Raw genomic sequence first — 13734 nt, forward strand, 5'->3', positions numbered from 1 at the left:
CCCACAGATCCCCGGCTGGTGCCCAGAGGCTTCCCCCTGCGGCCTGAGTGGCCAATGCCAACACCTAGAAGCGCCCACTCTCCACACAATACCGGTGAATTGCCGCTGTTACAACCGGGCATGTCGCAGTGTGGATGCGGCGCACTGCTGGTGCATATATTGAAACCAGAACACCCACCCTCCGCCAATACAAGCCGACACGCACACTGCCCCCTCCTTTGTGGCCCACTCTGAAAAGAACTCCTCGGTGCCTCTTTGCAGGTCCACAGAAAAACCTATTCTTGGAGCTTTCTCAGTGCTATCTGTCTCCATCTGCTTATCTTGATGGGAGGCGCAGAGCTCTTTGAATTGGAAACAGGAACTATGCGGCAAATCTCAAACAGAGAAAAGGGCGCCTGGCTGGGCGTGACCTGGAAAACAGATTGGCCGCCAGCACTCGAACTCTACATTTTAGAGCAAGCTGGAAGCCATGGGGGACTCGGCACTAAAAGGGAGCAGATCCCAGCCCAGAGACCCCCGCCCAACCACGCACTCTCCCTCCTCCCCCTTCCTGAGTACTCACGCGCATCCCGCCTAGTTCTTTCTTCTTTCCTAGTGATAGCCAAACTCGCCACCAAAAAACAAAATCGGCTTCCAGTATTATTTTGAAGCTCCGCAATAAGAAACACACCCCCTTTTCAGTTTCCGAATCAAGTAGAGATTATATGGACTACTATTCCAACCAGCGCCCGTACGCCCACCAACCAGCGTCCAACCCTACAGCGCCGCTGTCGGCGGGCCCCCAGGCGGCCCGGCGCACCTACCCGGCAGTGCAGCGGGCGGTCTCGCCGCCGCACTCGCTCGGGTACCGCAAGCCGAACCGGAGCATACCGGTGGGGAAAGGCCCGCAGCCGTTTGTGTATCCGGAGCTCAAGACTGCGTATCTGTCGCCGCCACCCATCGAGCCGCTGCAGGCGGCAGCACCGGCTTGCTCGCACGCGTATTCTGTGGCGCCGCAGCAGTACGCGTATCCCCAGTACACGCCCGCTTATGCGCTGCCGGCGGGGCCCGTGCACCCCGAGCATGCGTCCTACCAGGCGCAAGCGTACTCGCAGCCAGCGTATTCGCAGCCGCCTGCCTACTCGCAGCCGCTGGCCGCGTCGCCGGTCTACCCGCAGCTGCACCACCACCAGTCCATGCAGGCGCTGGGGGCGTGGGCGGGCACTCAGCCGAAAGAGACACGGCCGCTGGTGGCCTACCATCGCCACTGGGAGCGGCAGCATGCGTCATCGCAGTTCGTCAAGCTGTTCCACTGTCTTGAACCCGTGGGGCTGCTGAGTGCAGCGGAAAAGAGTTCTGGCGCCGCGCGGAAGGGAAATCTGCTGCCGCTGTTCAAGGCCAACGAGGAGTGGATTATGCCAGGTAATGTATGCTGTCTTGGGGGTGCCTCTAGCTTGATAATGCAATATGCGGGGAGACGTGAAACGCTAATTGTCATTTTTCTGCTGTTCTTTAGATGTTGGCATGCCGCTGGAGAATCGCCCGGGCTACCGCTGCATCATGTATGTCGTCGATGGTGCTGGCGTTTTCGACAATGGTAAGTGTGCCGTGCTTTCCCCGACCTAGGGCATATTTTAATGTCCGCCCTCTCCTTCCCTCCTCCCTTGCCAACTATCTGTTTCCTCTCATTCACGCCAGATCACATGAATGCACATCCCACTCCTCCCTTTTTTATTCCACACATGCACAATTCGCCTGCTTAATCCAAATGCACCTAATGCTTGTCTCCCTGCCACATATGCCAGTTCTTGGAACTTGACCAGTTTTCTGTTTTGCTCACCATTCTTGGGAAGTTGTGTCTGGATTCATTTTTGAGTAGGACTCAGTGGCGACAAGATCCTCAGCAAGGGTGCTCTCTACATGTCCACCACTGGCCATGACGCCTCCGCATACATCCGGAATGCAAGCACGTCTCACCCCATCCACATCCTGCGCCTGTGGATCGACATTGCCCCCTCGGCCACGCCGCCCGAGCTCGACAATGACAGTGGCGTGAACCTGGCTGACCGCCCGTACTCGCCGCAAAAGCACACTGCGGGATTCTCCGACTTTTCGCACTCTCTGCGCTACATCACCGATTCGGACAAGCGCAACTGCCTTTTGACTTTATTGCATCCACGCAACTATTGGCCGCAATACGGCAATACTACGCAGATTTTTGGACCAGTCGATACGGCCAGCCGCCAGTCTCTGGCAACCTCTTATCTGTCGCAGTCAATGTCGGCGCTTGCCCGCCCCAGCTACTATGCGCCGGACGCATCGCTCAGCGCTGCGGGCTCGTACGAGTGGTCGGTTGACACGCATATGGCCATGCGTGCGTGCGCCGAACCCCTTCTTGTTGACGAGGACCTGTTTGTTTCGGTGTGCTTTTTGGACGCTGGCCAATCTGTCACCTACGTGCCGCTTGACTCGTTCGACCGCCATAGAAATGCAGCCAGCGGGAAGCGCCGCCGCGTGTGGATCCAGAATGTCATCATGGATTTGAAGCGTGATAGTACCGAGAATGCTGGCCGCTTGGTCATCAATGGCGACACCGCCAGTCGCATGCGTCCTGGCGACTCTGCATATGTCCGCAAGCTGGCACCCACTGAGTCTCTGCACATCTTTAATTGCGGCCGCAGCGGAATCGAATTCATTATTGCTGAGACTCCCTATTGATTTATATCCCCCACTCATACATTTTGCCTAGCTATTGTCCATATTTATACATGCTGTATCTTAACCACTGTATGCGTTGCTGCGCTGGATTATTATGTGTGGAGTCGAATGTGGCAATCCGAGTCTTGGCGTCCAAATGTGATTTGAAAAATCAGGCCTGATGTTTTCCTGAGCAATCAAGTGCATCCAGACTCAAGCCAGCGACATACTGTGTCACTGAGCAAAGAAAAATGGCTCAGCGACGGCATTGCTACAAATAGACTCAACCTTCTAGCAACCGCAAAGTCCAAGAAACGGACTTACTGTGTTATGTACACAGTGAAATTTGCCAGGCTTCAAGTCATGCCACAGACTCGATATGACCAGTGCAAATAGAGGTTGCTATTGAATATGGATTGTATAAGCGCCAACTTGTGCCTTACCTTTTTGCTCCTCTCCACTACTCTTATTCCCAACTATCATTTTCACGCCTATTTCCGCCTAAACAGCTGCCATACAAATACCTGCAAGAAATACCATGTGCCTTGTCACTTACGGGGATATACCTTCCGTAGACCAGGAGGACAGCCGTATAATAGCCATTTCCCCCGAGCTTCCCTTGCCGCCTCCGGAACTTGAACATCGATATCAACCTCTGAAGGATCCTAAAGATCGTCCCGGGTATCATGGTGGTGAGCCTCTGCAATCACAAGAAGTGCTATGATAAAAACTGCTTGGTCGGATTCTTTCAGAGAATGGTGATGTAGGCGATGATGCGATGATGCGATGATTCGCACTAGAAAATTGCTGTCGTTTGTGTCTACACTTAGCTACAACGTACCAATTTATCCTACTCGGCCTAGCATTGATGAACCACTGCAAATGCCACAATATCCCGAATAGGCTGGGCGGCATATCTAGTTAGGCTTCTCTCAGGATACTGCAACCTCAAGTGCCAGACTAACTCCCAAGGAGCATATCGCAGGATTCATAGCTGGTGAAAAGAAACGTAAGTGTAGTGGGGGTTAAAAGCCTTCCTAAAAGGTTATGAAGAGCTAGCTGTACGACAGTTGGCACTAAACCTGACATATCATGCCAATGCGAACACCTGTGTCCAGTACTTGTTCTGAATACCAAATCCGACGATATTGTATTCCCCAAGCATGTTCCGGTGATGTCCAGGGCTGTTTATCCATCCCTGAACCACGCTCCTCACATCAGGCTGGTTCCAAGCGACGTTTTCTGCGCACCCCCGGATATTGGGAACCCTTCGCTGCACACGGGTCATCAGCGGGCCTGAGCTGTCATTGTGAGTCATTGCATTGGTATGTGCTTGGTAGTTGGAGTGCTCTTGGGCGGAATGACAGAGGCGGATATCGAGGTTGAGGGGACGGCGGTGGTATCTTGCGCGCTCGGCATTGACAAGGTTGAGCATTTCAATTTGCCACTGCTGGAAGGACATGATTGAAGACCTGGCTGTAGATTTTACTGAGAAGTGTGTAAAAATCATATGGAACGACAAATTGTTGGTATTGAAGGTAGCTGGTCCCAGGTGTTGTTTTATAGGCGATTTCTAGTAGGGGACATTCACAATGAAGTAGCCGGCAAGAAGTAGCAAATGACGAGTGACAAGTGACAAGTGGCAAGTTGGGGAATGGGTCACCTGCACCCAGATGTCAAATATGCATACTGACAAGATGGACCCAGTCAATAGCTTGTGCATTGAGCTGTCTGGATATGGCAACCTGCTGATTTCTAGGCAACCCAGGCCGATTTTCTTGGCAAAAATATATTCCAATGGCCACGTCTCAAAATGCTACTTGTTCCAGTATCTGCGTCGAACCTTGTCTGGCTTTACCTCCTCCGGCACAACCACATAGTCGTATGCACCACAGGCAGCTATTGCACCAATAAACGGACCCACCAGCGGCACATAAAAGTAATACCCATGTACCCTGAACACGTCTGTCCAGCCAGCCGCCAGGATAAACAGGCGCGGTCCCAGGTCTCGCGCAGGATTCAGCCCTACCGCCGCTATGTGTTGAGTTCCTGCAAGAATTATCGCTATAAGAAATAACGCGACAAGCAGGGCGCCTGTTGTTGCACTCAAAGTCATTCGCTTGTCTGCTATAAAGAAAATAAAATACATCAGGCAGAACGTAAAGGCAACCTCGTTGAAAAGCAAGTTGGCATTGGTATATACGCCTTCAATAGCTGGCTGAACAACAAATATTCCGGCGGTTGCTTTTGGTCCCAGACTCTGTCTATGCCCACCGTCATACATATCCCAGATTGGGAAATAGAATATCCAAGTGAAGAAGGCAGCGACAAACCCGCCCAATATTTGCGCAAAGACCATTCCTGGAACACGCCTCCAGGGATAGTGTCCAAATACGGCCAGACTGACGGTCAGCGCCGGGTTTAGATGGGCACCCGACACACCGACAGACGATACGATACCCCCGACGAGAGCACCACCCCAGCCTAGCGCTGTTGTCAGGTCGCGGGAGCTTGTATTTTCAAGCTGCCTGAACACCACTTGTGCATCTATGGAAAGACCAACCATCATGAAGATGGACACTGACAGGAACTCGGCCACCTCCGCGTTATAGGTATAAAGGAACCGCCGAAACCAATTTCTTGGACAAGTCATTGCCTCAAGCTCATCGCCCTCTTCCTTGCAGATGTGTAATTCCGTGCCCGTAATCCCAGCCTCTTCCAAACCAAGCGAATCTACCGTCATAGCCGGCCTTATTCTATTATTGAGAGTCATGCTCTTCAAGTATGGATATTTGCCAAAGGTGAAAGAAGGGGGTTGAAGATATGAAGTGACCTAAGGTAATATTCAAAAGGGGAGGCTAAGGTGTTGTTGCTAGACAGGGCGGCAGCACGCAAAAGGGCTTTTTGTATGTAATGCCCTCCATATAACCATTTTTGTGGCGGCAGTTGAAGTGGTAGAATGTTTTTGCAGCACGGGTTTGCTCCATGATGATTTTAGTGTCACCTGTTTCGTGCAAAAGCTGTAGGTGCATCTCTACAGCCATATACTGTTGGATAAGAAAATGCAAGGATGTGCCTCGGTGCATCTTAGCATAATAGGCGCTTGGAATGCATGCGTACTTGCTCCCGGGGTAATATCTGTGGGTGGATTTTTTGGTGCTACGGTCTGAACAGCAGTCCTGGAACAATGTCGCCAATGGCCTGCAGCATATTCTGCGGCTGATATTGCCAGGCAGTCATACTGCCAACACGGAGAAATGGTAGGTCTATCCTGGCACTATGCTGATCACTTTATTATGCGAACAATTTCGCGGGTATAAGGAGAAAAAGAATTATTTGTTCCAGTACACCTTGCGGATGCTCTTCGGCTTGTCTTCCTCAGAGACAATCAGGTAGTCATAGACACCGCGGGCTGCTATGCCACCCACAAAGGGAGCAATGAGGGGAACGAAGAAGAAGTGGTTGTGCACTTTGAAAATATCGCGGTAGCCTACAATGAAAATGAAGAGGCGGGGCCCAAAGTCGCGCGCCGGGTTCAATGCAGTGTCTGCCACATACTGGTCACCAGCCATGACAATTGCGGTGACGAATAAACCGATAAGCAGGGCTGCCGTAGTCGCACTGAGCGTCATCCGCTTGTCGATGACAAAATAAATAAAGAACAAAAGAATAAACGTCATCAGAGCCTCGTTGAAGAACAGGTTCGCATTGGTGTACACTCCTTCCACGCTTGGCTGAACGATAAATGCAAGCGCAGTCCCCTGCGGACCAAGGCTGCGGCGATGGCCGCCGTCAAAGAGGTCCCATGCCGGAAAGTAGTACAGCCAGTTCAGAAATGCCCCAAAGAAACAGCCCAGGAACTGGGCAACGATCATGGTTGGCACTCGTTTCCATGGAAAATGGCCAAACACAGCTAGGCTGACCGTCATCGCGGGGTTGATATGCGAACCCGACGATGCACATGACATTACAACGGCACCGATTACAGCGCAGCCCCACCCCAAGCCCATGCTAAGATCGTGCGTGCTGGTGCTGTCAGGCTGTCTGAGAATGATCTGGGTGTCAATAGCCAATCCCAAGAAGATGAATATAGCAAGGGCAAAAAACTCTGCAACCTCAGCGTTGAACACGTAGAGGAAGCGCTTGAATATGTTTGTTGGCATTGGGTACATGTTGGACTCCTCCTCGCCAACAGCCAGCTTGGGTGGACCCTCACTGGTAAGGCCGGACTTGCCCGACTCGATGGAACCTAGAGGCAGCGATGAGTGCTTGTTCTCGCCTGTTGACATCGGTAGAATCAATATTTGCAATAATGTTCGGGATGAGCACTGGCGTTGGAGATATCAGTCGGACCTCGGGTTACTCTGTAGTACTGTGATAATGTCGAGCGATGAATGGTGCGCGATAGAGTGAACGGTATATACGTGGCTTATGAGTATAGTGAGTGTGGATGGGTGGCACCACTACTGTATTTATACCCGTCTACACCTAGTGCCATTTGGCAAATGTGCACGTTTACTCATACCAAGAGCCTGTTGCCCTAAGAATCTCAATCACAGAACAGGACGAATCACCGGCTTTGTGGAGCCACCTTTGATGCTTCTGTGCTAAGAGGCGCGCCCCTCAGCCCTACGATTTGATATACATCCGCCAAAGCCGCTGCTTGCACAAGTGAAGCAACAATATATATGTGGGCATTATTTGCCACCACATGAGCTCTCACGCTCGTGCGTTTTTGTTTGCCGCTGGGTGAAAGCAGGACGAGCGCACAGGCCAGCAGATCCTCTCTCTCCTTTGAGCCCCCAACTTCCCATTGTAGATGGAACTATGAAAGTTGCCAGCGTTATTTACAAGCAAATAGAATTCGCTGTCATATTTCCTCGGCTGTCTCTTGGCGAGGTGGGGTAGTGAAGCCCGTGAATGACTTGTTTTCGGCCATCGTGACACATTGTTCTTTAGGCGGATCCTGCTGCCACGACAATGCGCCCCTTCACCTTTGCCTCCCTCCCAAACACACCCCCAGCACCTGATCTGACCCTGCTGAGTGGAGAAAATGTGGAGGTATCTGACTCGGGTCTCGACGAGCAAGTGAGATGGGATAGCCAAGTGGAGACAGGACAATAAACGGTGGCTTTTTATTTCGCTGATGTGCTAACCAGCTGCTATGTATGGAAGGCATTGGTTTAATTACACCAACTGATTAAATATATTGATTCTGCATCTTCTTGAAATCTACATAGACCAGCTGTGTAAACAAGACCCCCATCATGGAACATGTGCTCGCTTGAGCCGAAAATCAGAACTCGGCTACCATAGTGTATCAAGCAATGCAGATGATGTCTGGTATATGCTAGTGGAGGGTATTTTGATAGCATCCAAGTTACCCTGGACTGTCCTGCAAATTACATGACCGGATTTGTTGATTCGGAGGTGGGAGAGTGGTGCTAGGCAATCCCTCATCAAACCGGTTTACACATACACTCTACCAAAATTAGCCTGTAGTCCACATCCCGCCTCGTTTCTCTGCCATTTCCCGTTCTTCTGGAAGGGCATCAATTGAACGCCAAGAAACGTTTTCTGAAACAAGGAACAGCTATTGCTACGCGAGCAGCTTCTCAAGAAAACTGCTTCAATATCTAAATTAGCAGATTGCTGTTCCATTTATTGGCATAACAGTTTGAAAAGTACAGAAATGCGCGCTTAGTGCTGGCGCTTAAGTTTGCCCTTGGAGACCTCTGGCACCATCAGGTAGTCGTAGAGACCTTGGGCAGCAATACCACCGACAATCGGCGAGATGAGCGGGACATAGAAGTAGTAGTTGTAGACCTTGAACGTATCATGCCAGCCAGCCATCACAATGAACAGGCGGGGGCCAAAGTCGCGCGCCGAGTTGATCCCGATGGCGCTAACCTGGCTACCAGCCAGCAAAATAGCAGTCAGCATTAGCCCAAGTAGGACCGGGGCAGTGGTAGCGGACATTGTCATGCGCTTGTCAGCAACAAAATGCACAGCAAACAGCATGCAGAATGTCATCATCGCCTCGTTGAAGAACAGGTTTGTGTTGGTATATATCCCCGACTTGGATGGCTGGATGACGAAGATCTCTGCTGTCGGTGCTTTGCCAACGCTCTGGCGATGGCCTGGGTTAACCAGGTCCCACATTGGGTAGTAATAGAGCCAGGTGAATAGAGCACCAACGAATGACCCTAGCGTCTGGGCGAATACCATGCTGGGGACGCGCTTTCCACGGATAATGGACCGAATACAGCTTTGCCGATGGTGATAGCAGGGATTGAGGTGAGCACCCGATGTGCCAGCGCCAATAGCCACAGCCAAGACAAGGGCGCAGCCCCATCCGAAGCATATAGTAATGTCCATGCTCCCCTCACTATGGGGCATCCGGAATATGGCCTGTGCCGTGATGCAGCATCCGACAAACACGAACACAAACATGGCGAAGAACTCGCCAACCTCTGCGTTGTAGTCATAGAGGAAACGCTTGAACCAGCTTGACGGGTACGGGATCTCAGGAGTGTCGAGGATCCTCTTCACGGAATAGATCCTGGTCGTGTAGGTTGGCTCCCTTGCTACCAGATGCAGATACGCTGGTTGAAGATTGTGTTGACCGGAACGTACCGATCTGGACGGCGTGGTGAGCTACTTCTTCGCTAGGCATTTGCTAAAGTTAGAATAGTGGCAGTGAGGTGTTACTTGGGGCCTTGAAGTATGTTGGAATAGCTGAAACTGGCGGTTGCTAGCGAGGAATTCGGCTGCACCAAGAGTACCTACTTGACAGGCTTTATATAGCAAAATGACTGGTGCCATTTGCTGTGCGCCTTTGCTTTCTGCGGTTGGCAGCTGTATGACTGCTTTTTCACCCTACCGTTTTCCTGTTGCCGATCTGGTCGAACATCGGCGCTGGTGATGCCCCCGAAAAGGCAACTGACAAAGCCCGAAGAAGTGAAATGTGGCCGGCACCACTGCAAAAAGAAGGATCAATAGAAGAAAAGGCAGCGGTACGGCAAATCCAAGTCATCTGCTCTGTACATTGATGGGAGCTGAGCAGATGTTAACGAAGAGAAGGAAAGCCATTCTGGCAGAGGGAAACGACCAGGGAGGAAAATCCTGCGAATAATCGACAAAGTATGTAAAGCAAGGTCAGTGTTACATCTACAATACCGCGCAAACCGCCCTACCCATCCATATGCTTCCTTGCAACTCAGTGTATGACGATGATTGCTTGCCCTCCTTTCATGCGAAGCTGCTGAAGATCTATGCCGAAAAGAGCGTATGGAGGCACCGAGCAAAAAAAAGCTGCGAATGGATAAAGCAAGCGACAGCAGTCTGACTATCTTGGTCGACAGCGGCCCCGGCAGGCGGAAAGGGGGAAGCAGCATGCTTCTGGCGGATTGCCGAATGTTCGCACACAGAATACTTCGCACAATAATGAGGCGACACAAAGGGCGATCGCATACGGGGCTATCACCTGTAGGAGTGTGCGCAGAAAGGTAGCATAAAGGGGGAAATGTGGGCACGCTGCTAATCCGGCCAAGATAGAAGGCGCTTGGAGTAAATGGGTCACATGAGGAAGGATTTGCATATTCTTGTGCTGCTCCATGGAGTCCGGAGCTTACCAAGAAAATTATCTCCTCCGTCCTCCGTCTCATTATGATGGATCTCTTTCATCCGATGCTCTGCAAGTAGGATGTATCTTGACATACTAGATACCTGGGTGTATATGTATCTGGGAACACGTCTCAAAGACAGGGCACCTGCTATATATGACCTCCGGAGTAATGCAGCAACCCTGGACAGAGCTCTGTTATAATGCCGCGGATTATCAGTGGAAGCGGACACTGCAAGTTCAACTGGAACTGCATAGCGCCCAGAAGCGTAAATATGGCTAGCTCGACTAATTGAGTAGGGAGAAAGGTGGAAATTAGTACAACTACATATTGGGATGGACCTGACGAACAATCCAAAACGTGAATTCCGGTGGCTCCAAGGCCGATAGTTAGTCTGGCGACATAGCGTTAAGGACTTGTTCGGCTAGAGGTGATATACAGTGTGGCGGACTCCACTAAATCTTCTTATGTGCAGGACTGTGGTTTTAGTTTAGCACACTGCCTGGATGCAACTGCATTTATTAGGAAAACTGTTTTATTGCTGCTGCTTTCATTGTAGACGCTTGAATCTCTTGCTTTTAATTACCTCAGGCACCATCAGGTAATCAAAGAGGCCCTGGGCTGCAATACCACCAACAATAGGAGAGATAAGCGGCACATAGAAGTAGTAGTTGTAGACCTTGAAAGTATCGTGCCAACCAGCCATCACAATGAACAGGCGGGGGCCAAAGTCACGCGCTGGATTAATTGTTATAATGCTGACCTGCGCGCCGCCCAGTAAAACAGCAGACAACATAAAGCCCAGTATAAGTGATGCAGTAGTGATGCTAGCCGTCATGCGCTTGTCAGCAACGAAATGCACAGCAAACAGCATGCAAAATGTCATCATCGCCTCGTTGAAGAACAGGTTTGCGTTGTGATAGATACCAGGCTTCAGCGGCTGGCTTACGAATATCACTGCTGTCGGTGCTGTACCAATGCTCTGGCGATGGCCTGGGTTAACCAGGTCCCACATTGGGTAGTAATAGAGCCAGGTGAAAAGAGCACCAACGAAAGATCCTAGCGTCTGGGCAAGCACCATGCTGGGGACGCGCTTCCACGGATAATGGCCGAACACAGCTTTACTGATGGTGATAGCGGGATTGAGGTGAGACCCTGATGTACCAGCACTGATCACCACAGCCAAGACAAGGGCGCAGCCCCATCCGAAGCTTACAGACAGATCCATGCTTCCCTCACTATGAGGTATCCGGAAAACAACCTGTGCCGTGATGCAGCATCCGATAAACACGAACACAAACATGGCGAAGAACTCGCCAACCTCTGCGTTGTAGTCATAGAGGAAACGCTTGAACCAGCTTGACGGGTACGGGATCTCTGGAGCATCAAGGCCGTCTACACGAAACAGATCCTGATCATGTACCACCAGCCCTTTATGGTCGTTGGATATGGCATTGGGTATAGTTTCGGCTGAGTGGAAGGTGCCAATTTGTATGGAGTGCGGTGTTGCTTCGTTAGCCATTGCAAGTGGTAAAATAGGGCAGAGTGAGCACAGAAACAATATTGTAGCATTGAGAGCAAGAAGCAGGTACGAATAATATGCTAGGCAAATGCCTCTTATATGGCACTTTGCCTGGAACATTCCATACGCTCATGTTTTTACATTCAATCGGTGGATTCCAGAATTCTGCATTTTCATTAGGACAGACCACTTGGCTGTTTGGTTCTAGAGAGGTCTTACCAGTGGCAGCAGTAATTTTTATGCCAAAAAGGACCACAGGCACGAAGTGGAAGCATGGGGTAACTCTTTTGAAATACGCCAGCAAGCCCCGTGGATGATTTGCCCAGCCCAAAATACGGCTGGTGATGTCATTGCTTAGATGTTCTCACCAAAAGATGCAAATGATTGTTTTTAATCTCTGACTGCTTTTCACCTACATATACGCCCTCAGCTGCATATATCAACAGCCCCCAAACAACAAACCATGGGCCGACGTCCGCTAAATATTTGCATGGTATCGGACTTTTTCTACCCGAACATGGGCGGAGTAGAAAGCCACCTGTACAATAACTCGCAGTGTCTGATACAGCGTGGGCACAAAGTAGTCATAGTGACGCACTCATACGGGAAGCGGCGCGGGGTGCGGTATCTGGCTGGCGGGCTCAAGGTGTACTATCTTCCAGCATTTGTAGTGTATAGTAATGCGTCGCTGCCAACGTTCTTTTGCACGTTCCCGATATTCCGGCAGATATTCATCCGCGAGCAAATCGACATTGTGCACGGACACCAGGCGTTCTCTGGCATTCTGCCAGGAGGCGATTCTGCATGCGCGATCGATGGGGCTGAAGACTGTGTTCACCGACCACTCGTTGCTGGGGTTTGCCGATGCATCGGGAATTCTGTTGAACAAGCTGCTCAAGTTCACACTGTCGGACATACACCATGCAATCTGCGTGTCGCACACAAGCAAGGAGAACACGGTGCTGCGTGCGGCGCTGGATCCGCAACAGGTCAGTGTGATCCCGAATGCAATCATTGCCGAGCAGTTTGAGCCCGACCCCGATGCACGCGACCCGCAGTGGATTACGATTGTTGTGCTGAGCCGGCTCGTGTACCGCAAGGGCATTGATCTGCTGGTTGCAGCCTGTGCCGAGGATATGTCCAGATGTACCCGCACGTTCGGTTCATTATTGGAGGCGATGGCCCGAAAAGAATAGACCTGGAGCAGATGCGCGAGCGGTACATGTTGCAGGACCGCGTTCGAGCTGCTAGGATCGGTGCAGGCGGTCGATGTGCGCAGCGTGTTGGTGCGTGGAGACATCTTCCTGAACACCAGTTTGACAGAGGCGTTTTGCATTGCAATCGTCGAGGCGGCATCCTGCGGGCTGCTGGTGGTCAGCACCAGGGTGGGCGGCGTGCCCGAGGTGCTGCCGCGGCACATGATCACATTTGCAATCCCTGAGGAGGACGAAATCGTCGAGGCCCTGATGCACGCAATCGACCGCGTCGATCGACCGGCCAAACCACCCAGAGCTGTCTCCACGGCGGTTCCACGCCCAGGTCAAAAAAATGTACTCGTGGTACGATGTTGCTGAGCGCACCGAGAAGGTGTACTACCAGATCGCCGATATGCCAGAGCTGCCGCTGATTGAGCGGTTCCGCAGATACTACGGGTGCGGGCTGGTTGCAGGCAAGCTGTTCTGTCTGGTGGCAGCGGTAGGATTTCTTGATTGGCGTCGTGCTGCAGTGGCTGTGGCCCAGAGAGAACATTGAGGTTGCCCGGCCGTTCCCGCAGGAGACATACCAGTGCGCTGGTCAAGAAGAACCGCCACATGGCCAATGGCGAGCTGGGCGCTGCATGAATCACTCCCCCAAACCCTCGCACAAGGCGAAGCAGCGACTTTATTCGCTCTAGCCTGCACTTTTTCAATT

The 13734-nt window shown here is 51.4% G+C and overlaps 6 protein-coding genes across 6 annotated transcripts; 2 read left to right on the forward strand and 4 right to left on the reverse strand.

The window, feature by feature from the left end:
* Nucleotides 1–469: 469 nt before the first annotated feature.
* On the forward strand, nucleotides 470–2144 carry DL89DRAFT_72827 (uncharacterized protein). The gene is made up of 2 exons (XM_040892016.1): nucleotides 470–1541; nucleotides 1859–2144. Exons 1-2 carry the CDS (start codon nucleotides 705–707, stop codon nucleotides 2033–2035), a joined length of 1014 nt encoding a protein of 337 aa, XP_040740195.1. The 5' UTR covers nucleotides 470–704; the 3' UTR covers nucleotides 2036–2144.
* A 1457-nt stretch (nucleotides 2145–3601) lies between these two features.
* On the reverse strand, nucleotides 3602–4221 carry DL89DRAFT_270348 (PR-1-like protein). Its single transcript, XM_040888674.1, has one exon. The coding sequence runs from the start codon at nucleotides 4136–4138 to the stop codon at nucleotides 3767–3769; it is 372 nt and encodes a 123-aa protein (XP_040740196.1). The 5' UTR covers nucleotides 4139–4221; the 3' UTR covers nucleotides 3602–3766.
* A 250-nt stretch (nucleotides 4222–4471) lies between these two features.
* DL89DRAFT_270349 (aquaporin-like protein) lies at nucleotides 4472–5531 on the reverse strand. The gene has a single exon (XM_040888675.1). It carries the CDS (start codon nucleotides 5447–5449, stop codon nucleotides 4493–4495), a length of 957 nt encoding a protein of 318 aa, XP_040740197.1. The 5' UTR covers nucleotides 5450–5531; the 3' UTR covers nucleotides 4472–4492.
* Nucleotides 5532–5960: 429 nt separating this feature from the next.
* Nucleotides 5961–7069, reverse strand: DL89DRAFT_270350 (aquaporin-like protein). Its single transcript, XM_040888676.1, has one exon. The coding sequence runs from the start codon at nucleotides 6963–6965 to the stop codon at nucleotides 6009–6011; it is 957 nt and encodes a 318-aa protein (XP_040740198.1). The 5' UTR covers nucleotides 6966–7069; the 3' UTR covers nucleotides 5961–6008.
* A 1307-nt stretch (nucleotides 7070–8376) lies between these two features.
* On the reverse strand, nucleotides 8377–11823 carry DL89DRAFT_325200 (aquaporin-like protein; the record flags this gene model as incomplete). Its single annotated transcript, XM_040891509.1, has 2 exons — nucleotides 8377–9201; nucleotides 10888–11823. The coding sequence occupies 2 exons, from the start codon at nucleotides 11821–11823 to the stop codon at nucleotides 8377–8379; spliced, it is 1761 nt and encodes a 586-aa protein (XP_040740199.1).
* A 410-nt stretch (nucleotides 11824–12233) lies between these two features.
* On the forward strand, nucleotides 12234–13717 carry DL89DRAFT_279229 (GlcNAc transferase; the record flags this gene model as incomplete). The annotated part of the gene is made up of 6 exons (XM_040889563.1): nucleotides 12234–12577; nucleotides 12615–12938; nucleotides 12968–13060; nucleotides 13086–13307; nucleotides 13336–13518; nucleotides 13550–13717. Exons 1-6 carry the CDS (start codon nucleotides 12287–12289, stop codon nucleotides 13715–13717), a joined length of 1281 nt encoding a protein of 426 aa, XP_040740200.1. The 5' UTR covers nucleotides 12234–12286.
* Nucleotides 13718–13734: the final 17 nt, after the last annotated feature.

Source organism: Linderina pennispora (genome assembly GCF_002104995.1).
Source record: "Linderina pennispora strain ATCC 12442 chromosome Unknown DL89scaffold_17, whole genome shotgun sequence".
In the NCBI taxonomy this organism is placed as follows: domain Eukaryota; kingdom Fungi; phylum Kickxellomycota; class Kickxellomycetes; order Kickxellales; family Kickxellaceae; genus Linderina; species Linderina pennispora.